Source organism: Mesoplodon mirus (assembly GCF_964341445.2).
Source record: "Mesoplodon mirus genome assembly, chromosome: 7".
In the NCBI taxonomy this organism is placed as follows: domain Eukaryota; kingdom Metazoa; phylum Chordata; class Mammalia; order Artiodactyla; family Ziphiidae; genus Mesoplodon; species Mesoplodon mirus.
The window spans coordinates 62,332,021-62,357,715 of record NC_138983.1 but is presented as its reverse complement, the minus strand read 5'-3'; the positions used below and the strand labels follow the sequence as shown (position 1 = coordinate 62,357,715).

The following is a 25,695-nucleotide window of genomic DNA, read 5'->3' as shown; positions in this document are numbered from 1 at the left end:
GAATGAAAATGCAACCTACTGAATGGGAGAAGATATTTGCAAATCATATATCTGATATGGAGTTAATATCCAAAATATATAAAGAACTCACACAACTCAACAACAACAAAAACAAACAATTCAATTGAAAAATGTGCAGAAGATCTGAATAGACATTTTTCCAAAGAAGACATACAGATGGCCAACAGGCACATGAAAAGATGTTCAACATCACTAGTTATCAGAGAAATGCAAATCAAAACCACAAAGAGAATGACTATTATCAGAGAATGACTACTATCAAAAAGACAAGAAATAATAAGTATCGGAGAGGATGTGGAGAAAAGGGAGCCCTGTTGGTGGGGATGTAAATTGGTGCGGCTGCTATGGAAAGCAGTATGGAGGTTCCTCAAAAAATTAAAAAGAGAACTGACATGAGATCCAAGTATTCCACTTCCTGGTATTTATCTAAAGAATACAAAACCACGAATTTAAAAAGATAAATACACCCCTGTGTTCATTGTGGCATTATTTACAATAGCTAAGATATGTAAACAATTTAAGTGTCTATGATTGGATGAATGGATAAAGATATACAGATATACAGATTACAGTGCAATACTATACAGCCATAAAAAGAATGAAATCTTGCCACTTGCGACAACATGGAAACATGGATGGACCTTGAAGGTACTATGCTGAGTGAAATAACTCGGGGAGAAAGACAGATACCATATGAGTTAACTTATGTGTGGAATCTAAAAAACAAATGAACAAACAAAACAAAAACAAACTCATAGATACAGAGAAAATATTGGTGGTTAGCAGAGAGGAAGGGAAGTGGGGAGAGGATGAGATGGGTGAAGGGGATCAACTGTGTGGTAATGGATGGTAACTAGATGGTAACTAGTGGTGATCACTTTGCAGTGTATACAAATATTAATTTATAATGTTGTACGCCTAAAATTTATATAATGTTATATATCAATTTTACCTCAATAAAAATAATTGAATTTTGTTCTGTAGACAGTTAATTTACTTGTGCATCAAATCAATCCTTTGAATCTTGTGTTTAATCTGTATTAGTGTTATGTCTAAAGCAGCCTTTTCTCTAGGGTTAGATTAGCTCTAATACTAAGGCTTTGCCTTTCTGGTGTCTTTTCTGAATGCCAAACTTGGTCACGAGCTTTTTTCACTCTGGTTTAGTGGAACTTTAATGTCTTCCAGTCCCATGTAAGCTCTGGAATCTCCACACAGCTCACAGCTTTCCAGTATCTGTTATTTTGCGAGCATTTTTCTTTGCTCCACCTCATGTGGTCTTACGCTGGCTTGGGCAGGTTTTCAACCAAAAACCCAAGGAGATTCCTATGCAGCTATCTGGAGCTTCTTCTTTGTTCCTCTCTGGTGTCCTGCCCTGCAAATTCCAGCCTTAGTGGTCGCCTTGAACTCCCATCCTGTTCTCTTTGGCCTAGTAATACCACTGTGCCCTCTTTGGGCTACCCCTTCTTGTGCTGTGGTTCAGAAAGTGCCTCTAGGCAGAAGACCATGCAATCATGAGACTCATTTGTTTCCCTTCTCTCAAGGATCATAGTCCTTGACTGACTATTGTTCAGCATCTAAAAACAGTTGTTTCAGATATTTTGCCTAGTTTCCTAGTTCTTTGCAGTGGGAAGGCTGGTGTGGTACCAATTACTTTGTCATGGCTAGATAGGGAAATCTCAAATTGGCTTTAGGTTTTGCATTATATTTTAAGAGGCTTTTCCAGTGGTTTTTCTTGGGGAGGGTGAATAGTGACTTGGAAGGAAGTATTGGGTATTCTGGGTGTTGGTACTGTTCTGTCTCTTGACTTGGAGATGCCCCTCTTGAGTCTGAATATTCAGCAAGCTGCAAACTTAAATTATGTCCATATTTCTTTATGTAAAATATATTTTAATGTCTTCCTTATTCCAATATTAATTTTAGATCCTTAAAAAAGCTTTTCAACTTTTATTAGATAAATATTTGCTATGCTTGCACAAAGGCTAGACCTCCAGGGCCTGTGAGTCAAGACTGAAAGCAGAAAAGCACTGTGTCTGCTCTAGAGATTACGAGGGGGGAGAAAAAGTGAGGTGCTGACAATAAGAGGGAAGAACAAAAATGTCTAGAAAAATTTATTAACGGTCTCTCTGTTTCTCTTCAAACAATTCAGTAATCTCTACATTATTCATTATTGTTTTGTGGAGTAGATTTTCCTTTGGGTGTGTGATGGGTGCTAAATTCTGTTTTAAATTTGCACAGGGATAAATCAGAGGCTTTCTTATAGGTTATACTAAGAAAGGTCTTTTTTTTTTTTGCGGTACACGGGCCTCTCACTGTTGTGGCCTCTCCCGCCGCGGAGCACAGGCTCCGGACGCGCAGGCTCAGCTGCCATGGCTCACGGGCCTAACTGCTCCGAGGCATGTGGGATCTTCCGAGACCGGGGCACGAACCCGTGTCCCCTAAATCGGCAGGCAGACTCTCAACCACTGCGCCACCAGGGAAGCCCAAGAAAGGTCTTTTTGCTCAAGATAATAAAAACGAGGGGCCTCCCTGGTGGCGCAGTGGTTGAGAGTCCGCCTGCCGATGCAGGGGATATGGGTTCGTGCCCCGGTCTGGGAGGATCCCATATGCCGCGGAGCGGCTGGGCCCGTGAGCCATGGCAGCTGGGCCTGCGCATCCGGAGCCTGTGCTCCGCAACGGGAGAGGCCACAACAGTGAGAGGCCCGCATACCGCAAAAAGAAAAAAAAAAAAAAAAAAAACGTTTTCTCTATTTTATCTTTCTGTACTTTCATAGTTCTTATTATTAAATTTAAAGCTTTAATATCATCTGATAATTAATTTTATATATAGTATATGATAGATATCTGATTTAAAAAATTGGTTAGACAATTATCCTAGTACCATTTATTAAATAATCTATCCTTTTTTCTTCTGGTTTAAAATGCCTCCTTTGAGGGGCTTCCCTGGTGGCGCAGTGGTTGAGAGTCCGCCTGCCGATGCAGGGGACACAGGTTCGTGCCCCGGTCCAGGAAGATCCCACATGCCGCGGAGCGGCTGGGCCCATGAGCCACGGCCGCTGAGCCTGCGCGTCCGGAGCCTGTGCTCCGCAACGGGAGAGACCACAACAGTGAGAGGCCCGCGTACCGGAAAAATAAATAAATAAATAAAATGCCTCCTTTGAGTCATCTGGGACCTACCAGCATGCACTGAATTGATCTGGTTGTGCCTTAGACACACACACACACACACACACACACACACACAGGCATAATGATTCATTTTCTAGAATGAGTTCCTCTAGACTTGCCCTTTTTTTCTCTAAATTAGTTTTTTCTTTAAATTTAACCTTCAGTTTTGAGTCACTTAGTTGCCTGTTGCATCAAATGATTCTTTGGTTTACAGGTTGTCTCCCAGTGATGCCAGATGGGATCAGCACAGCCCCAGGTGCTAGTTGCTAATGCCTATAAAATAACCCCCCCCACACAAAGGAGAATCATTTAAGAGTTCTTTGGACTTCATCTTCAAAAGTAGCCAAAGAATTCAAGTGACAGGTTATCCCAGAAAATCTTTTGCAGTTAGTGAAATTAGGGTATAACTAAGAACATTCAGAATACCACACACACAGTTTAGGTATTCTTGGTATAGTGGTGGGACAGCGGTGATTATAAAATGAAAGTAATTAACATGTACATGCTCTGCTGGGGGAGACTAAAGGGAAACAGGTGTTCAGCCTAGAAAAACATTTCTCAGTGGATTTCCTATGAAGTCAATGTGTCTTGGGTTTAACTTTGAAACAAATTAAAAAATTTTTTAATTGAAAAAAAATAAAATGCCTCCTTTATCATATACTAATCCCTATGATTATGTGGGTCTACTTAATCTCATTTGTTTACCTACATTTTTCCTGATCCAGTACATCCCTGTTTTAATTACTTTATAATATTTTTTTGTTTTTTGGTTGTTTTTTTTTTGCGGTACGCGGGCCTCTTATTGTTGTGGCCTCTCCCGTTGTGGAGCACAGGCTCCGGACGCGCAGGCCCAGTGACCATGGCTCACAGGCCCAGCCGCTCCGCGGCATGTGGGATCTTCCCGGACCGGGGCACGAACCCGTGTCCCCTGCATCGGCAGGCAGACTCTCAACCACTGCGCTACCAGGGAAGCCCTATAATATTTTTTAATATTTCCTGATACAGGTCTACCCCTCTCAGCCTTCTTTTTTCATTTGTGCATTTAACTATCTAGTGATCATATGCATTTGGAGAGCTTTCATGTATCTCAAGGCATTCATTGTACAAAAACATATTGAGAAAGGCACCATGCTGAATCACCAAAGGGGCTTATAGTCTGGTGGCAGATAATAAGTAGACAATTAGGGGACTACCCTGGTGGTCCAGTGGTTAAGACTCCATGCTTCCAATGCAGGGGGCACAGGTACAATCCTTAGTCAGGGAACTAAGATCCCACATGCCATGTGGTGTGCCCCTCCCCCCCAACAAAGTAAACAATTAAATATAATTAGATAATTACTAACATAGAGTCAATCCAGGGGAGGAAGTGCCTGTCATGATTGGTAGGTACCTTTAGGACAACTCTTCTAAGATAAGCAGTAATTGATCATAGAGAAACACTGGGGAGAAGACATTTAAGGCAGAGGGACAACTATTGCAAAGGCACAGTAGCACAAATGAGTATGGCATGTTCAGGGTACTATATGTGGTTTGGAATGGTTTCTTTTATTCATTTATTTGTTTATTCACGTTAGATTCAGAGTCAGCTAGACCATTTGAGCTTGTGTCACACCATGAAGGGCTTCAAGATGGTCTCTCAGAGACCACTCTAGTGGTAATATGGAAAATTGCTTAGAGGTGAGCGAGAAGAGAGGTCATGAGATCTGAATGAGGAAGGTAAGGAAGAGGAGATGGAGATCTGACTAGACCCAGTGTTTGGATGTGGTGTGAAAGACAAGAGGAATTCATTCATTCATCATTCATTCAACAAGTTGAATTTAATGAATGTTAAATGAGAGTTCTTAGGTTTCTGGCTCAAGCAAAAGGGGAACTGAAGGTGCCATCTCCCAAGACTGTGAATACAGGAAGTGTTTAAAGTTTGTAAGGATAAAGTTGATTTCAGATTTGGATATTCTGAGTTTGAGGTGCTTGTGGCACACCCTGGTATAAATGTCTAATAAGTGTTATGAGTATAGTTCTGGTGTTTGAAATAAAATTTTTTTATCTATGTATGTATAAGTGGTTATTGAAGTCATGGCCAAGATTGCCTAGAAAAAGTTTGTAGACTGAGAAGAGAGTGGATATCTAGGGGAGATGCCAGCTTTTAAGGGAAAGGAAAAAAGAAGTTTCCTCCAAAAGAGTTTACTAAGTGGTCAGAGAATTGTCATGGAAACCATGAAGGAGGGAGCAGTTAATCTATTAAGCAATGGAGAGAGGCAGCAAATGACTAAAAACTGAATCCAATGAGAAGAAGCTCACTGGTGACTATAAGGAGAGGAGTTTCAGGTGAGAAAAGATGATAGAAGTCAGGAAGCAAGGAAGTATAGATAGACAGTATCCAAAACAAAATTCAGCATCTTTCCCTCCAGTGTGACTCCTCTTCCTGTAATCTTAGGCACAAATATTCCCCTCAGCCTCCTAAACCAGAAATTCCTTGAACACCTAATCCCTTCACTCTCACTTAATATCCTTGTCTAATTAGGGCATTACTCCCCTAGATTCAACTTCCTTAGTTAACATTTCTAATATTCCAGAAGGATAAATCCCAAATATCATGATTATCTATGGATGGTGTTATTAGTGATGATTTTTATATTTTTCTGTTTGTTTTTTCAGTTTTTTCTGGAATAACTAGTATGTATTTACTCATGTAATTAAATAAAAGTTTAAAAATAATTTTTCTCACATTATCTCATATCTGACACCATCTTTGTTTCCAGTCCACTACGCTGGGTCTAGCTGGGATTATTACAATAACTTCTTAGCTTCTCTTTCTGCTGCTAGTGTGACACTCCTCTAATTCTGTCACTGGGCAGTAAGGATAAGCTTTCTAAAATACAAATCTTAATACATCTCTCTCCAGTTAAAAAAGTTCTTCAATGGCTTCAGGTATCTTTCAGGATTAAGTTCAAACTTCTAGCACTTTGTGATAATGCCCTTGTCTTATCTCACTTTTTTCCATTCTCCTATTCTTTGCTTAAAGCTCCTTTACAAAGATAAGCAGTGGTTAAGAATCCGCCTGCCAATGCAGGGGACACAGGTTCCATCCCTGGTCCGGGAAGATCCCACATGCCTCGGAGCAACGAAGCCCCTGCACCACAACTACTGAGCCTGTGTGCCACAACTACTAAAGCCCGCACACCTACAGCCTGTGCTCTGCAACAAGAGAAGCCAATGCAATGAGAAGCCCATGCACTGCAACGATGAGTAGCCCCTGCTCGCTGCAACTAGAGAAAGCCTGCGCGCAGCAACGAAGACCCCATGCAGCCAAAAATAAATAAATAAATAAATAATAATAATTAAAAAAACAAAGATAAGCAGTAGCTTCTAGCATTCACAAAAGCTGTTTTCTCCTCCTTTCCTTTGTTAATTCCCTCTCATCCTTTAAATCCATTTAATAATCATTCTTCTTAGGAGACCTTCACTGCAGCTCCATTCTAATTTAGACACTCCTCTCTTCTGCTATTGCAATCTATACACCTCTCAGTGCCATCACACTGTATTAATGAACTTGTTCATCTTTTCCTAATTTGTTGGCTATTTAATTTTTCTTCTATGAATTTATTATTCATATCTTGTCCACTTTTCTGTTGAGTTGTGCTTTTCTTATTGATTTGTAGTAATTCTTATTTATGTGACAAATATTTTTTCTCAGTCTGTTCCTAGAGTTTATTTTTTGGTGCTTAAAAAATTTTTTTTAGTAAAATATATCAAGGGTTTAAGTTAATAGTTTTGCAACTTGCTCAAGAAGACCTCTATTCCAAAGATATAAATTTACTTGCTTATGTATTCCTTCTAATATTTTTGTTTTGTTTTTTATAGTTATCTCTTGGAATTTGTTTCTGAATAAGCGTCATCCGCATTATTAGTCTCTGAGTTTTTTTTTTTTTTTTTTTGGCTACATTGGGTCTTCGTTGCTGCACGCGGGCTTTCTCTAGTTGCAGCGAGCGGGGGCTACTCTTCATTGTGGTGCGTGGGCTCGTCATTGCAGTGGCTTCTCTTGTTGCGGAGCACAGGCTCTAGGTGTGTGGGCTTCAGTAGTTGTGGCACATGGGCTCAGTAGTTGTGGCTCGCAGGCTTAGCTGCTCCATGGCATGTGGGATCTTCCCAGACCAGGGCTTGAACCCATGTCCCCTGCCTTGGCAGGCAGATTCTTAACCCCTGTGCCACCAGGGAAGCCCCTCTTCGTAATTTTTTATGGTTGAAAATCTATTCAACATATTTATTGAATGCCCTCTTAGGTGTTGGCACTGTCATCTCCTTGGGGATACAATGGTGGACAAAAAGACAAGGCCCCTTACCTTAATGGAGCTTACATTCTAGAGGTGGAGGCAGACAATAAACAAGTAAACGAATAATCCAAATAATTATTGCTTTTAAAAACGGCCATGAAGGAATTAAATGGGAAGCTACCTCTTAGAGTGGTCACTGAAGGTCTTAATATAAGTAGGCAGAGGATGTGTACATAAAACAGTTCCACTGATTGGTTCTCCCATCATTTACCTAACCATTCTTTGGTGTTGGGTTTTTAGATTGCTTCCCCATTTACTATTATACTAAGAAATAATCCCGTTAGGAATAACTCCCTCTGCATGTTTATTCCCACAGAATAGCTTCTTAGAAATTTAATTACTGGATAGGAACAATCAGTATTTTTATACACATTGCCAAGTTACTTTCAAGAGAGAATTCCAATACATTCAGAAGTGAGTAAGCTGAATACCACTCTGAGAGGTAGGAGTGGAAAAAGTAACCGCCAGAAAGGTACGTTTGGGCTCTACGAAAGGAAAAGATAAATGAGCTGACCTGGATTTACAAATGAGGGGTGGCAGGGCGATGACGTGGGAAAGCATTTGCTTGGGAACAAGAAAACTGGATTCTAAACCGATTTCTGCCACCCTGTGACCTTCACAGATTACGGGCTCCTTGAGCCTTAGTTTCCTAAAACTCGGTGGGTTCGGCTCAGGCTTTATGTTTTCCAACATCTTCAGACCAAGACAGATTCTCGAATTGGTAGAGAAAGGAGTCAGCTGAATCAGCATCCACCGCGAAACTCCAACTAATCATTCCCGGGCACTTCCGGTCGCCAGGACAAAGGCATTACAATCTCTGAGATCGCACTTCCGGATAATTGGAGCTGCGCTTCGGACGCCTGCTTCTCTGAGTCACACCCGCTGACTCCGGGGCCGTGACTGCGCATGCTCCGCGCAGTCATGATGCGGGGCGGGGCAGCAAGTGGGGCGGGCGGGGACCCTGACTTGTCTCGCGGTTACTGGGCGGGCGCGAGCGCGCGAGCCTCGGGGGCGGGGCGGGGCGGAGCCTAGTCCGAGTAGGCGCTGCGGGATCCGGCTCGGCTTCGCTGTGCTCGCGGGCCTGAGGTCGTCTCAGGTAAGGTCGTTGTCCCGGAAGTGGCTGTGGCTGTGGCCCCTGGGTGTTGTAAGGAGCCTGCCGTGTAGTTGTTGTTAAGGGGCCGCGGCATCACCCCGCTTCCTCCACCTTCCCTGCAGCAGCCATGACGAAAAGCAGAGTTGTCGAAAGGTCGCAAACGGGGGCACTCCATACGACCCCTCCGGGAGACAAGGCAGCGGGGCCGCGGGGTCCCTCGGCGCCAGGCAGCGGAGACCACCTGAAGGGTGAGTAGACCTGGGAACCAGAGCTGGGGCTGGCCCAGAGGCGTGAGTGTGCCGTGAGGGGCTTCGGAGGAGAAAGGACCCCAGCGGGTCCAGGGGATTTGCGGGTGGAAGGGGGGCCTGTTGGCATCTAGGGACGGGAGCAGAGTGGGGGACCTAGGCTACGGCCTACCACAAGGCCGGACACCTAGTGGGTTCGTAAATGCTTTTTTAGCTGAGTTAAATTAGAAGAAGGAATAACACTGGCTGGTTGACGCTCAGGGAGATTGTAAGGTTGATAATATTGAAGTTAGGCAGAACTGGAAGGAACGTTAGCATTCGTTGCTTTATTTTTATAGATGAGAAAACTGAGGTCCAGAGTGGATATATAACTTGCACAAAGTCAGAAAGCCAGATTAGTGAAGTATTGGCTAAAAGCAAGGATTTAACTACGTCCAGGTGCCGCTTCGAGGTGGCAAGAACACTTGGGTTTGCGTCCCTGCTCTACCACTTAAGACTTTGGACTTGTTATCCTTCAAAAGCTCAGTATCTGAACTGTACAGTGGGGATGGTGATAATATTAATAATAGTAATATCTACTTAAGATTGGTGCGTGGATTAAACAAAATAATTCACATAAAGGATTTAGTGTAATGTTTGGCTTATATGAAGTGAAGGCTGAATAAATGTTAGCAATTACTATTATAGCTAAGATCTCTTATTCTCAAGTTTTTTTTCCACTACGCCATCCTGGCATTTCTCAGGGCCTCAAATATTATTTTAAGAAAAAAAGTGTACCTAGAAACTAAATACTTTGATTTCATCTGGGCGTAGAGTTTTCATTGCTTTTCAGCAGTTGAAGCGATTTAAGCTCCTTAAGTGCTTTCAAGGCCCATAAACTTGGAGAGATCCTAACAAATGCCCATTAAGTTGTCTGCAGCTTACTCACACTGATGTGTTCCACCACCAGTGATGGGTAAAGAGAGGATCTTTTAAGAGTGTCTAGCGACATTGTAACTATAGTCATCAGTAAAGTATTATACACTTAAAAAATATATTTATATATGGAGATAATTAACATTCAGCTGAAATTTTTTTTTTGGCCGTGCCGTGTGGCTCTTAGTTCCCTGACCAGGGATCGAGCCCGTGTCCTGGTAGTGAAAGTGCCGAGTCCTTAACCTCCGTACTGCGAGGGAATTCCCATCAGCTGAAATTTTTTGAATCAAATTTAAAACATATGAAAAATTTAGAAAACGTCTTGCAGAAAATGGTATTTTATTTTCAAATAATTTAAAATGTCTCCAGTCTAATTTGGGTCTTTTCGGCTTTATATATTTGGATATTTTTACACCTTATAGACAATAGAGCCAAATAACTTCAAAAACCAGAAATGAAGTGTTGTCAAGGTATAAATCCACTCTAAATGACAGTGACCTTGTTTTGATGATGCTGCAACTGAGAATGACAGTAATCTAAGGGCTTCCTGAAAAAGTATTTTCCAGATAGGAAAATACTTAAGAAGTATTTTCCATGTTGTCCAGATAGGACATCCCTAAAGATTGTCATTTGGTTTGGGATAGCAGTTAGTTATTTTATTATTATTATTTTTTTTAACCTTAAGCTGTTCAGAAAATAAGACCTTGAAACTGCCAAAGTGCTTTTTTTTTTTTTTTTTTTTTTTTAGCGGTACGCGGGCCTCTCACTGTCGTGGCCCCTCCCGTTGCGGAGCACAGGCTCCGGACGCGCAGGCTCAGCGGCCATAGCTCACGGGCCTAGCCGCTCCACGGCATGTGGGAGTCTCCCGGACCGGGGCCCGAACCCGCGTCCCCCGCATCGGCAGGCAGACTCCCAACCACCGCGCCACCAGGGAAGCCCGGCCAAAGTGCTTTTACAATTGTTTATTGTATTTTAACATTTGAACAACACATTCAACAAAGTTACTTTTGTGATGCTGTCAAATGACTTCTGTGGACTACAAATCTATAGGAAGACAGAGGGAAGAGATGTGAAGGCACGCCTTCATAGAGAAGTAGGGTTTGGGTTAGTAGAGAGAACAGAAAAGGATTCTGGGTGGGGGAAACATTAGGCTTGAAGGTTAGTTAGTGTGAACCTTTTGTGTGTGTCTATAAAGAGATAAACTTGTCAGTAGTATAGGATTTCTTTTTTTTTTAATTTTTATTCAGAAAAGGAAAGGTTTTAGAGAAAAAAAATTTTTATTAACTCTTGAGAAATACATGGTAATAGAGTGTTTCTATAAATTCCATGTATTTGTATTTTTAAATAAATTTTTATTTTTATTAACTGATACATCTACATAATTTTGACAAATAGTTGTCATTGTGTGTATGCTTGAAATACTTTACACCTCACATGCAGTGTTTGGTACATTTAGTGGATTCCTTGCCTTGACTCTAGTCCGACGTCTGAGTCTTACTGAGGACCGCTGTGATGATTTGAGCAAGGCAATAACACTGAAAGTCTAATTCTTGCATGATTAGAAAGGGTGAGAGACAAGAGGTATTACTACTTGAGAGGCTCTTGACCTACTCTGTGTGCAAGGGTACCTGGACCAGGTGTTTTATTTTCTTTTGTTGTTTGCCCTGGCTGATCTTTTTACTCGCAAATCATAGAAGTTCCCCATTTTGATTTAAGAGAACTCCTAGGACCATGTTTTCCAATATATAGGTCATACCTTTGTGAGCGGTGTGAAATGAATTTGATGGGTAATCATGAGCCATTTAAAAAAATGGAAGAGAAAATAGCAGAGTTCTTTGCATGTAGTAGGGGGTAAGTATTCTTTGAATTTTATTTTTCAGTTATATAGATTTTGTGTGTATCATATCACGATATAAAATACAGTACTTATTGTGGAAAGCAGCCAAAAATGTTTGGGAAACACTGTCCTGAAGTTGGTTTTACAGCTCTTAGGAGACAGTATTGTTCAAAATTGGATAATAAATCCCTCTCAGATGCCTGTTCTAGGTTCTGCCTTGCTAATGTGGTTCAACAAATATCCTTTGAGCGTCTGCTATGAGCTAGGTACTGGCTTAGAGGAAGAAGAAAGCTCTGATTACTGATAACTGGGAACTAAGACTAAAATTGGCATTTGGACGTCAACCAAGGTATTAGTATGATGTGTTGATGTCAGTCTCAACCCAAATATTATATATCAGGATTCTTTTGCTTGTAATCAGTAGAAAACACAATCAGAAGCTTTGCTAAAAGGAGGTTTATTGGTTCATATAACCAGAAAGTTGAGAGATTAAGTGGGATTCACTGGCTTCAGTCTGGGACCAGTGGCTCAGTGATATCATCAGGATCAGATTTCTTTCATATCTTGTTTTGCTTACCTGATAGCAGCTTTACCTTAAGGTTGGTTCCTCTTGAAGGTCCAGGTAAGCTAAATGCTTCCTTGATAATTTTGAGAATCTTTTTCTAAGTATTAGCAATACAAATTTAGATATTAACTCTGATTAGATTGCCTCAGATCAAATGCTTATCCCTGAACCTATCGTCAGAGGGTAAGAATAACCTAATTGGCTCAGCCTGATTCATGTTCAACACCTAAAAAAAGGGAGTAGAAATGAGGCTAAGTCAGTTTTCCCATTGACGTGGATTTCTGTGATGGGTCACTCATGATTTTTCTCTACTTGTGCTCAACCATCTTGGTGTAGGAATGAAGAAAGTGAGCTTGAAACACTGATTTTGGGTTAGATAAGCTATAAGGAAAGAGTGAGGATTGTAATCAGAGGTGCTGCTGGATATACCATGGAGTCCAGGCTGGGCATAGAAGGAAGAGAAGTGAGGAGCCCAACAGAGGGAGAAAATGGAGGTGTTAAGTTCATGAAAGAATAAAGACGATCAAGGAATGGCATGTTGGAATTTAAAATATCCAAGATAGAGCAGTCTCAGGTAGTGTAAGAACTTAGTGTACCACTGGAAGTGGGTGGCTAAAGTTGAATAGAAATGAAAGTCTAAGAATTTTGAGGCTGGATGAATCATCTAAATAGATGTATCTTTTAGGATTATGAAAAGTTTGCTTGAAGCTTGGCTTAGTCTTCGCTGAATAGGGGAAGTGCCTGAAAGTGGTTGATGATAGTGAGTGAGGCTGTGTGGGTTGAATGGTAGCAGAGATGCAGGGCATAAACATCAGAGAATGAGTATCTTTATACAGGATAGGTAGTGCTCTTTCTTCTGCTGCCTGCAAGCATGCTTTCTCTCTGTGTGTTTTTTTAATGGTTAATTCTTTATATTTTATAAAAAAGTTATTTTAGCTGTTTAAATTTATACTTGATGATACTACCATTTTTGATTATTAATATATAATTAAAAAAATTTTAAGCTTGAGATAAAATTTACTTCCAAAAATATTACAATAGATTCTTGTAACCATAAAAAACTTGTTAGAGGGAATTCCCTGGTGGTCCAGTGGTTAAAAATCTGCCTTCCAATGCAAGGGACGTGGGTTCAATCCCTGGTCGGGGAACTAAGATCCCACATGCCGTGGGGCATCTAAGCCTGTGTGCTGCAACTACTGAGCCCGGGCACCCTGGAGCCTGCGCAGTGCAACTACTGAGCCCATGTGCTCTGGAGCCCACACGCCACAACTAGAGAGAAGCCCACTTGCTGCAACTAGAGAAGCTCGCGCACCACACAAGATCCCACGTGCTGCAACAAAGAGCCTGCGTGCCACAACTAAGACCCCATGCAGCCAAAGAAATTAAAAAAAAAAGAACTCTGAAAAACTTGTTAGAGTTCCTGTAAACTGTGTCCTCAGGGGAGATGGGTCTTTTGCTTCCTCCATGGTAGGATTCTGTAGGTCTAGAACTAGTGGACTAGATGACCAGTAAGAATGATTCCTAAAATCTTGTAGATATAAAGATTTTGCTTTTCAAAAGGTATTGATATGAAAGTTATAAGAGAAATAGAGAGCTACTACAGGGGCATTAAGGTTAAGTTTTGATTTTTCAGGATAGATATATGCATATTAGAAGTTAGAGAAGAGTTGCTTGTTAGCGGGAAGAATTGAAGATATTCAGTGAACGGAGATGAGATAATTCTGAGAGCAAGATCTGCAAGGAAGTGTGTTGGCATTTGATGCAAAGATAAGGGGAAAGAGGGAAGTGGAGATAATTTGGTGAACAGATCTTGAGGTAGAGATTGGGAAGCTCTCTAAAGTGTGGAGACAGCCTCATTGGTTGAGACTAGGGGGAAGTAGAATTAAAGGCTTGAAGAGACTTGAAATAGCCCTTTTGGAGGGTACTGTAAAAGGATCATAGTTTGCCAGTGATAACCTTAATTGACGATAGAAAAGCAGGAAGCATATGAACTTGTAAGCCAAGAGAGCACAATGATCTTTCTCTAGCTGTACCTTTGGCCTGGGAGGAGGTTGGAAAACAGATAATGGAATAAATGAGAATGGGAATTAGTATGATGGAAGATTTGGAGGTTAATGAATGTATAAAGCACTGTTGTGGGTGGCTCTAAATGCTAAATAACATGTGTCTAATGCAACCAGAAGGAGGATGCACATTATAAATGTGTATGTTACACATTCAGATGTTGAATCATTAAAGCAAGGTTTATAACCTTTTTTTTTTTTTGGCTGCACCTTGGACTTGTGGGATCTTAGTTCCCTGACCAGGGATCGAACCTGGGCCCCCAGCAATGGAAGTGTGGAGTCCTAACCACTGGACAGCCAGGGAATTCCCAAGTTTATCTCTTTTATCTCTGTTCAGAACTAAATGAATTACGTGCTAGCCTCTAGATTCATTAGAACTATACTCAGAAAGAATTGTGGAATCATAATAGGGAACACTCCCTATTTCCAAGTTTGTTTGAAAGAATGGAGAGCTTCAAAATTGACTTTTATTTTTAATAGTTTTATTGCATTATTAGCTGTTTTCTTGTGTTTACGTTGTGCTGAGTACAATACTTGAAAAAGTTTTCCTTTCAGAGAGTGAAAAAAATATGTATCGAGTTAAACTTGGAGGTTAATTTTGTTCAACAGATGTCTATATATTTCATCATCCAACTGTAAGGCAACAAGTAGCAATCAGAGAGATGTGTACTCAAGGAAGGCTTAGGGTGGTGTTCCGTAGTCCAGTTAAGTCCACACCTTTCTCCTCTCCGATCCCTTACTTAGGACTTGTGAATTAATGATGGGAAGAAAAATATTGTAGTTACATTTTAGAGTTGCAATGAAAAATGTCTTGTTTAATTTTTAATTTAAGAGGACTGTTACCTACTGAAGTATTTATTTAATTTTTTTTTATTGGAGTATAATTGCCTTACAATGTTGTGTTAGTTTCTGCTGTACAATGAAGTGAATCAGCTATATGTATACATATATCCCCTCCCTCTTGGACCCCCCCACTTCCCACCCATCTAGGTCATCACAGAGCACCTCGCTGAGCTCCCTGTGCTTTATAGCAGGTTCCCACTAGCTATCTATTTTACAGATGGTAGTGTATTTATGTCAGACCTAATCTCCCAATTCATCCCACCCTCCCCTTCCCTGCCTGTGTCCACACGTTTGTTCTCTACATCTGCATTTCTATTCCCGCCCTGCAAATAGGTTCATCTGTACTGTTTTTCTAGATTCCACATATATGCGTTAATATACAATATTTGTTTTTCTCTTTCTGACTTAGTTCACTCTGTATGACAGACTCTAGGTCCATCCACATCTCTACAAAGACCCAATTTCATTTCTTTTTATGGCTGAGTAATATTCCATTATATATATGTACCACATCTTCTTTATCCATTCATCTGTCGATGGACATTTAGGTTGTTTCCATGTCCTGGCTATGGTAAATAGTGCTGCAGTGAACATTGGGGCACATGTAACTTCTTGAATTATGGTTTTCTCAGGGTATATGCCCAGTAGTGGGATTGCTGGGTCATATGGTAGTTCTATTTTTAGTTCTTTAAGGAACCACCATACTGTTTTCCATAGTGGCTGTATCCATTTACATTCCCACTAACAGTGTAGGAGGGTTCCCTTTTCTCCACACCCTCTCCAGCATTTATTGTTCGTAGATTTTTTTTTTTTTTTTTTGCGTGACGCAGGCTTCTCACGGCTGTGGCCTCTCCTGTTGCGGAGCACAGGCTCTGGACGCGCAGGCTCAACAGCCATGGCTCACGGGCCCAACCGCTCCGTGGCATGTGAGATCCTCCCAGACTGGGGCATGAACCCGCATCCCCTGCATTTGCAGGCAGACTCTCAACCACTGCGCCACCAGGGAAGCCCTGTAGATTTTTTGATGATGGCCATTCTGACTGGTGTGAGGCGATAACCTCATTGTAGCTTTGATTTGCATTTCTCTAATAATTAGTGATGTTGAGCATCTTTTCATGTTGCCTCTTGGCCATCTGTATGTCTTTGGTGAAATGTCTATTTAGGTTTTCTGCCCATTTTTGGATTGGGTTGTTTGTTTTTTTGATATTGAGCTGCATGAGCTGTTTGTATATTTTGGGATTAATCCTTTGTTGATTCATTTGCAAATATTTTCTCCTATTCTGAGGGTTGTCTTTTCATCTTGCTTATGGTTTCCTTTGCTGTACAAAAGCTTTTAACTTTAATTAGGTCCTACTTGCTTATTTTTGCTTTTATTTTCACTACTCGAGGAGGTGGATCATAGAAGATCTTGCTGTGATTTATGTCAGAGTGGTTTTCCTCTAAGAGTTTTATAATGTACAGTCCTACATTTAGGTCTTTAATCCATTTTGAGTTTACTTTTGTGTATGGTGTTAGGTAGTGTTCTAATTTCATTCTTTTACATGTAGTTGTTCAGTTTTCCCTGCACCACTTATTGAAGAGGCTGCCTTTTCTCCATTTTATATTGTTGGCTCCTTTATCAAAGATAAGGTGATCATATGTGCATGGGTTTATCTCTGGGCTTTCTATCCTGTTCCATTGATCTATATTTCTGTTTTTTGTGCCAGTACCATACTTTCTTGATTACTGTAGCTTTGTAGTAGAGTCTGAAGTTGAGGAGCCTGATTCTTCCAGCTCCATTTTTCTTTCTCAAGATTGCGTTGGCTATTTGGGGTCTTTTGTGTTTCCATACAAATTGTAACATTTTTTGTTCTAATTCAGTGAAAAATGCCATTGATAATTTGATAGGGATTGCATTGAACCTATAGCCTGCTTTGGGTAGTATAGTCATTTTCACAGTATTGATTCTAACAATCCAGGAGCGTGGTATATCTCTCCATCTGTTTGTGTCATCTTTGATTTTTTTCATCAGTGTTTTATAGTTTTCTGAGTACAGGTCTTTTGCTTCCTTAGGTAGGTTTATTCTTAGGTATTTTATTCTTTTTGTTGCAGTGGTGAATGGGATTGTTTCCTTAATTTCTCATTCTGATCTTTCGTTGTTAGTGTATAGGAATGCCAGAGATTTCTGTGTGTTAATTTTGTATCCTGCAACCTTACCAAATTCATTGATTAGTTCTAGTAGTTTTCTGGTGGCATCTTTAGGATTTTCTATGTATAGTATCATGTCATCTGCAAACAGTGACAGTTTTACTTCTTCTTTTCCAACTTGTATTCCTTTTATTTCTTTTTTCTCCTCTGATTGCTGTAGCTAGGACTTCCAATACTATGTTGAGTAATAGTGGTGAGAGTGGACATCCTTGTCTTGTTCCTGATCTTAGAGGAAATACTTTCAGTTTTTGACCATTGAGAATGATGTTTGCTGTGGGTTTGTAGTATATGGCCTTTATTATGTTGAGGTAGGTTCCCTCTATGCCCACTTTCTGGAGAGTTTTTACCATAAATGGGTGTTGAATTTTGTCAAAAGTTTTTTCTTCATCTATTGAGATGATCATATAGTTTTTATTCTTTAATTTGTTAATATGGTGTATCACAATGATTTGCATATATTGAAGAATCCTTGCATCCCTGGGATAAATCCCACTTAATCATGGTGTATGATCTTTTTAATGTGTTGTTGGATTCTGTTTGCTAGTATTTTGTTGAGCATTTTTGTGTCTATTTTCATAAGTGATATTGGCCTGTACTTTTCTTTTTTTGTGATATCTTTGCCTGCTTTTGGTACCAGGGTGATGGTGGCCTTGTTGAATGAGTTTGGGAGTGTTCCTTCCTCTGCAATTTTTTAGAAGAGCTTGAGAAGGATAGGTGTTAGCTCTTCTCTAAATGTTTGATAGAATTCGCCTGTGAAGTCAGGTGGTCCTGGACTTTTGTTTGTTGGAAGATTTGTAATTACGGTTTCAATTTCATTACTTGTGATAGGTCTGTTTATATTTTCTAATTCTTCCTGGTTCAGTCTTGGAAAGTTGTACCTTTCCAAGAATTTGTCCATATCTTCCAGGTTGTCCATTTTATTGGCATAAGGTTGCTTGTAGTAGTCTCTTATGATCCTTTGTATTGCTGCAGTGTCGGTTGTAATTTCTCCTTTTTCATTTCTAATTTTTTCAATTTTTATTTTTAAAAAATATTTATTTGTTTATTTATTTATTTATTTGTGTCAGGTCTTAGTTGTGGCATACTGGATCTTTGTTGCAGCATGCAGGATCTTTTGTTGCAGCCTGCGGGCTCTTTGTTGTGGCGCATGGGCTTCTCTAGGTGCAGCACATGGGCTTCTCTCTATTTGCAGCACGTGGGGTCTCTAGTTGTGGTGTGCGGACTCAGTAGTTGCGGCACATGGGCTTATTTGCCATGCAGCATGTGGGATCTTAGTTCCCTGACCAGGGATCGAACCCTGCATTGATTCTTAACAACTGCACCACCAGGCAAGTCTCTCATTTCAATTTTATTGATTTGAGTCCCCTCCCTTTTTTCTTGGTAAGTCTGGCTAAAGGTTTATCAATTTTGTTTACCTTCTCAAAGAAATAACTTAGTTTTATTCATCATTGCTAATGTTTTTTTCATTTCTATTTCATTTATTTCTGCTCTGATCTTTATGATTTCTTTTCTTCTACTAATTTTGGGTTTTCTTTGTTCTTCTTTTTCTAGTTGCTTTAGGTGTGAGGTTAGATTGTTTGAGATTTTTCTTGTTTCTTGAGGTGAGATTGAATTGCTATAAACTTCCCTCTTAGAACTGCTTTTGCTGCATCCCATAGGTTTGGGTTGTCGTGTTTTCGTTGTCATTCGTTTCTGTGTATTTTTTAATTTCCTCTTTGATTTCTTCAGTGATCTCTTGGTTATTTAGCAGCACACTGTTTAGCCTCCATGTATTTGTGTTTTTTACAGTTTTTTCCCTGTAATTGATTTCTAATCTCATAGCGTTGTGGTCAGAAAAGATGTTTGATACGATTTCAATTCTTCAATTTTCCGAGGCTTGATTTGTGACCCAAGATGTGATCTATCCTGGAGAACGTTCCATGTGCACTTGAGAAGAAAGTGTTTTCAACTGCTTTCAGGTGGAATATCCTATAAATATCAATTAAATCTATCTGGTCTATTGTGTCATTTAAAGCTTGTGTTTCCTTATTTATTTTCTGTATGGACGATCAGTCCATTGGTGTAATTAAAGTCCCCCACTATTATTGTGTTACTGTCGATTTCCCCTTTTATGGCTGTTAGCATTTGCCTTGTGTATTGAGGTGCTCCTATGTTGGGTGCATAAATATTTATAATTGTTATATCTTCTTCTTGGATTGATCCCTTGATCATTATGTAGTGTCCTTCCTTATCCCTTGTAACAGTCTTTATTTTAAAATTTATTTTATCTGATATGAGTATTGCTACTCCAGCTTTCTTTTTTTTTTTTTTTTTTTTTTTTTTTTTTTTTGCGGTACGCGGGCCTCACTGTTGTGGCCTCTCCCATTGCGGAGCACAGGCTCCGGATGTGCAGGCTCAGCGGCCGTGGCTCACGGGCCTAGCCGCTCCGCGGCATGTGGGATCTTCACGGACTGGGGCACGAACCCATGTCCCCTGCATCGGCAGGTGGACTCTCAACCACTGGGCCACCAGGGAAGCCCTCCAGCTTTCTTTTGATTTCAGTTTGCAATGCATATCTTTTTCCATTCCCTCACTTTCAGTCTGTATGTGTCCCTAGGTCTGAAGTGGGTCTCTTGTAGACAGCATATATATGGGCCTTGTTTTTGTATCCATTCAGCTAGTCTGTGTCTTTTGGTTGGAGCATTTAATCCATTTACATTCAAGGTAGTTACAATTTTGTAATTGTTTTGGGTTTATTTCTGTGGGTCTTTTTCTTTCCTTGTGTTTCTGCCTAGAGAAGTTCCTTTAACATTTGTTGTAGAGATGGTTTGGTGGTGCTGAATTCTCTTAACGTTTACTTGTCTGTGAAACTTTTGATTTCTCTGTTAAATCTGAATGAGATCCTTGCTGGGTACAGTAATCTTAGTTGTAGGTTTTTCCCTTTCAACATTTTAAATATATCCTGCCTCTTCCTTCTGGCCTGCAGAGTTTCTGCTGAAAAATCTGCTGATAACCTTATGGGAATTCCCTTGTATGTTATTTGTTGCTTTTCCCTTGCTGCTTTTAATATTTTTTCTTTGAATTTAATTTTTGTTAATTTGATTAATATGTGTCTTGGTGTGTTTCTCCTAGGGTTTATCCTGTATGGGACTCTCTGCGTTTCCTGGACTTGGGTGGCTATTTCCTTTCCCATGTTAGGGAAGTTTTCAACTATGATCTCTTCAAATATTTTCTCATACCCTTTCTCTTTTTCTTCATCTTCAGGGACCCCTGTAATGCCAATGTTTGTGCGTTTAATGTTGTCCCAGAGGTCTCTGCGACTGTCCTCAATTCTTTTCATTCTTTTTTCTTTATTCTGTTCCTCAGCAATTATTTCTACCAGTCTATCTTCCAGGTCACTTATCTGTTCTTCTGCCTCAGTTATTCTGGTATTGATTCTTTCTAGTGTATTTTTCATTTAGTTACTGTGTTGTTCATCACTGCTTGTTTATTCTTTAGTTCTTCTAGGTCTTTGTTAAACATTTCTTGTATTTTCTCGATCCGTGCCTCCATTCTATTTCCGAGATTTTGGATCATCTGTACTATCATTACTCTGAATTCTTTTTCAGGTAGGCTGCATGTTTCCTCTTCATTATTTGGTCTTGTAGGTTTTTGCCTTGTTCCTTCGTTGTAACATATTTTTTTGTCGCCTCATTATTTTTGATGGTTGGGGCTGTGTTCCTGTCTTACTGGTTGGTTGACCTGAGGTTTCCAGCACTGGAGTTTGCAGGCAGCTAGGTAGAGCTGGCTCTTGGTGTGGGGATGAGGACCTCTGTGAGACCTCACTCTGATTAATATTCCCTGGGGTCTGAGGTTCTCTGTTAGGCCAGTGGTTTGAACTCGGTGCTCCCACCACAGGAGCTCAGGCCCAACCCCCAGCCTGTGAACCAGGCTCCCGCAAGCCACCTGGTGTGTGGCCAAAAAGAAAAAAGGAGCAGAGCAATAACAAAGGATACAAAAGAAATACAGTTAGAAAGATAAAACATATACTAGATAAAATACAAAGAAAAATGAAATAGCAACACAGTGAAACAGAACCATAACAGCAAAAAGAAAAAAGAATAAAAGCAGGAAAAGGCCTTGGCTGTGGGGGAGGGGCAGACTTAGGCAGGGGCAGGGCCTAGGCTCAGGACTGGAAAAGCCCTGGGGGTTGGGGGGGCGGGGCTTAGGTTCAGCACAGCTGGAGGGGGCCTCACAGTGGAGGCTCAGGCCTGGGGGCCCAGCAGGCTTGCTGGGACCCAAGTGGGCAGGGGCAGTACTGGCCAAGTACCTTCTGATCCTCCGAGGTTCCCTCCCTGTCCCCACTGATCTCCTTCCTGTGGGTAGGGGATCACAGTATGCCCTCGGTGTGCCCCTCCTCGGTGCCCACCTCCCAAGCTGGGGAACCCCTCCCCTCCCCCAGCCACCCCTCGGGGCACTGGTCCCATCTCGCCTCTACTTTTCCTCTCCCCCTCCCTCTCACACCCCCAGGACCCACGCAGATGGAGGGGGCCTCGGAGGGTGGAGGATCTGCCCTGGGACCTCAGCAGGCTCTGGGGCCTGAGTGGGTGGGGGAAATGCTGGCCACATTCTCTTCCAATCCTCTGATCCCCTGACGGTCTCTCCCCATCCCCATTGATCCCCTCCCTGTGAGTGGGCCCCTACGGGCGTGGGAACCCTTCCTCTCCCCCAGGCGCCCCTCATGGGTGCCAGTCCCTCCTGCATCCACTTTTCCTCCCCCCTTGCTCCCCACCACGTCCTACCCGGTCGCTCAGGGGTTCCTCCTGTCCCCTTAGGTGTCCAAAGTCCCCCACCAGCACCTGGTAGGTGCCCTAGTTGTGAGGAGATGCAAACTTAGTGTTCTCCTACTCCACCATCTTGACTGCGCCCACTTGCATATGATTTTTAAGATAACACTAAGATTACCTTGTTGGAGAACACAAACATATTCTCCCATTCTTGGAGTCACAGACAGAGCCACCCAAAACATTTGAGGTTCAACTATATTCTGAAGCCCTTGGTGTAAAGAGAAAGTGTAACATTCATCAGTTGCATTAGTGAATCTGTTGGTTCTTTCTCATGACAGTTTGAAGTAATTGCCAGATTACCTCATTTTTCTTAAGAGGCCATCCTGCCTATGCTGTTATCCCCCAATATGGATATATAAAATTGAAAGTCAGTGATAGCATTTAGAACAATGCCCTTTTTTCCCCTTTGGCTTATCAACAAATCAGTGCTACAAATTCTGGTGTTCTGTTTTTCTGTGCTTCTAAAATGCATATATCCCTGCAAAGAACTATGGCCAGTTAATAAACATCAAATATGGTAGTATTAAAAATTTAATGTTACGATGTTTTGGGCAAAAGTGTGAACAGTTTCTTGGGAGGAAAACCTTTCAGGAAATTATTTACTGGCTTGGAATACTGTCTTCCTCTATATTTATCTTAATTATAATTTTTTTTTTTTTCAGAGAAAGCCTGTGCAGAAGCTGGGTCAGCAAGAATGTCGCTTCTTATATTGGTGTCCATTTTCTTATCTGCAGCTTTTGTTATGTTTTTGGTATATAAAAATTTTCCTCAGCTTAGTGAGTAAGTATACTGAAAGAAACGGAAAATGTCTAGACATTTATAGAGATGAACGTGCATTGAAAGTTCAACTAATTTAAGGAACAGAACTGGCATAATAATTGTATGTCAGCTCTCATGGCTTGTAGCAAGTTCATATTGACACTGTAATTTAAATACTTCTTTCCAATATGTCTCTTGATTTTCCATGCAAGGTTCTCCTAGTGCTGCTCCTCTAATTAAGGCATCTTTCTAATGGCTATGTTGAAAAACATAGCCACATTAATAAATTTATTGCATATTATTTTTTAATGTTAGTAGTGACCAAGTAAATTTATATTGCAGTCCATAATAGATATTGACCTGCAGTTTGAGAAATACTGATGCTCTTTTTCTCTGCGTTATCCCTTTTTCCATCCGTTTTCTCCCTTCCTACTTTTCCGTGTCATCAGTTTTTGTCTGCCTCTATTCATCCATTTACTTCCACACCACATCTCTGTCTCCTAGCTCTTTTTCTCTTCTCTGTTTTATAGAAATGACATGGTTTGAATCGGTACTTTTCACTGTCAAATGCACTTTGTAAAAACACTTGTCTATCTAGTATACAGCCACAATTCCATAGCAGAAACCTTGGGAGTGAAACGTATTTCAGAATTTAGAACTTTTCTATTTTGGAAAGATAACATGGAATAAATACTGTATATTATGTAGTATCTCCAGCAGGATCTGGGGCAGCACCCCATAATCAAATACATTAATATTTTTATAGTGAAACCTGTATTATAGAAGACTATGAAAAACTGTATATAAGTGTGGGTCAATTTTTGCTGACAGATTACAAAGAACTTTTGGTTTTCAGAGCTTTTTGAATTTTAGGGAAAAGATTATAGACCTGAAACATACCTTATGAGGATAAAATATCCCTGGGTTATTCAACCACAATAACAACACCCTTGGATAATCATAGATTACATCAGAGACTACTAAAATGTAGTTAGACTTTCAACCAGGGCCAGCTTGGTGTGGTGATGGATAACTGTGAAATGTGATTTCAGGGTATAAGGAAGGCCCTGTTTCCTCTAAATTTCTTTCATTAACACTTTCTTATGCTTGAAATTTTATAGTTAAACTTATTTTTATTTTAATACTTTGATTTCTTACGTGAATGTAAATGCCTTTGGGAGGATAGCATGTTATATTGTTATGTTAATATTAGTATCATTGAATTTTAGGTCTTTTATCTTTTTAATCAAAGGAGTAGGAAATAAAGAGCTGACTGAAAGGGGGAAAGAATATAGAGTGTAGATTAAGGTTGTTTTGGATCCCAATCTGCTCTAAGAAATATAACACTTTTATATAATAATATGCTGTTATAAATCTTTTGTATTCTGCCTATTTCTTTCTGTGTGTGTATATGTGTGAGATGCATGCACACGCCTATAAAGAGCTTTTTAAAGCTTTTAAATTTATAAATGAGAAAACCCATTTTAGTTTACCTGCTATTTTTATAGGACTTAAAGAGCATTCTATCATTGTTCTGCAAGGTTAGTTAAATTTTTTCATGTAAACAAATGGGTAAAATAAATGGGTACAATATACATTAAACACAAAGGTGATTATTTGGGGCTTTTACAAACAAAACATTCAGTTCCAAACAAGGCACCAAATATAAAGTAAAATTAATAGAAAGTGACAAGTGTTTTAAGTTTTTATTTGAACTTTGAGCTGGGATATTCAAGAAAAGATGTGAACTATAAATTCATTGAAATTTTTACTTAATTTTGGTTGTAATTGATTATTGACTTCAGTTTATCATGAGGATTACCCAAAATGATGTTCAGTATGTTTTAAATATGCTAACATCAGTGGTTCATTTCTTAATTCAAAATTTACTCCAGTGTTAGAGCAAATGCTTTTTAACCTTCAGTTTGGGTCATCCTGAATTTTCAAATGGATTACATATCTCATGAAATTATATTAAAGCATTTAAAAACAAATCATTTATAGACTTTGAACTTAAATTTTGTGAATTTATGCTTAACATATTACAGATCAAGGCATCAAATCATTTTGGATAAAACTTCATGTTTTGAACTTGACTTTGATAAGAATTATCTTGGCAAATTTCTATTTAAAAATTTTTTCACTTTATTTCTTTAGAGAAGAAAGAGTGCATATGAAGGTTCCCAGAGATATGGATGATGCCAAGGCTCTAGGAAAAGTTTTATCCAAATATAAGGACACCTTTTATGTACAAGTACTTGTAGCTTATTTTGCTACATATATTTTGTATCCTTTTAACTGAAAAATGTTTTCTAGTCTGTTTAAGAAAAAGGTTTTAAAAGATCTGCTGCTCAGTTATACATAACTATTTTTCCTTTTAAAAATTGTTAATGCAGTATAACCTTAAATAAAATATTGAAAAATGAGAATGAAAAAATTCTCATTTTAATCCTTTCTCTTCAAGTCAGTTGTCATTTCTGAATATTTATTACCAGTTTTTCTATTTTCTGCTTATTTCACTTATCATAAACTTTTTTTCTTTCCTTTGTATTATTCAAGATAATCATTTTATTTAGGATTATTTTATTAGTTAATTGATTGTCTTAATTTAAATAATAATTTTGAATTAATAATCACCATACTATAAATTTAAAAAAATTCCCTTAGGTTTGAAGATATAATTTGTATTTAATTTTTGCTTTTCTATATGTTATGTTATGAATCATTTGCTCATGATTTTTTTCTTCCATTTAATGGTTTTCTTGGTAAAAAATCCTATGAGAGTAACTAGTCATGTAAAGGATATGATTTTTTTTTTACAGTTCTTAGTATGTATTTCTTTGTTTTATATAGAAATATATGTTGT

The 25,695-nt window shown here is 39.7% G+C and overlaps 1 protein-coding gene across 2 annotated transcripts in view; it reads left to right on the top strand.

Moving 5' to 3' along the window:
* The first annotated feature begins 8,523 nt into the window (after positions 1–8,523).
* TMEM41B (transmembrane protein 41B) overlaps positions 8,524–25,695 on the top strand; it is a 31,465-nt gene continuing 14,293 nt past the window's right edge. For both annotated transcript variants that reach the window (XM_082628632.1, XM_082628631.1), the window contains exons 1-4: positions 8,524–8,613; positions 8,733–8,858; positions 22,733–22,850; positions 24,987–25,115. In XM_082628632.1, coding sequence (XP_082484758.1) covers positions 8,738–8,858; positions 22,733–22,850; positions 24,987–25,115 — 368 coding nt within the window. In that variant the 5' untranslated portion in view covers positions 8,524–8,613; positions 8,733–8,737. The remainder of the gene's footprint in view (positions 8,614–8,732; positions 8,859–22,732; positions 22,851–24,986; positions 25,116–25,695) is intronic.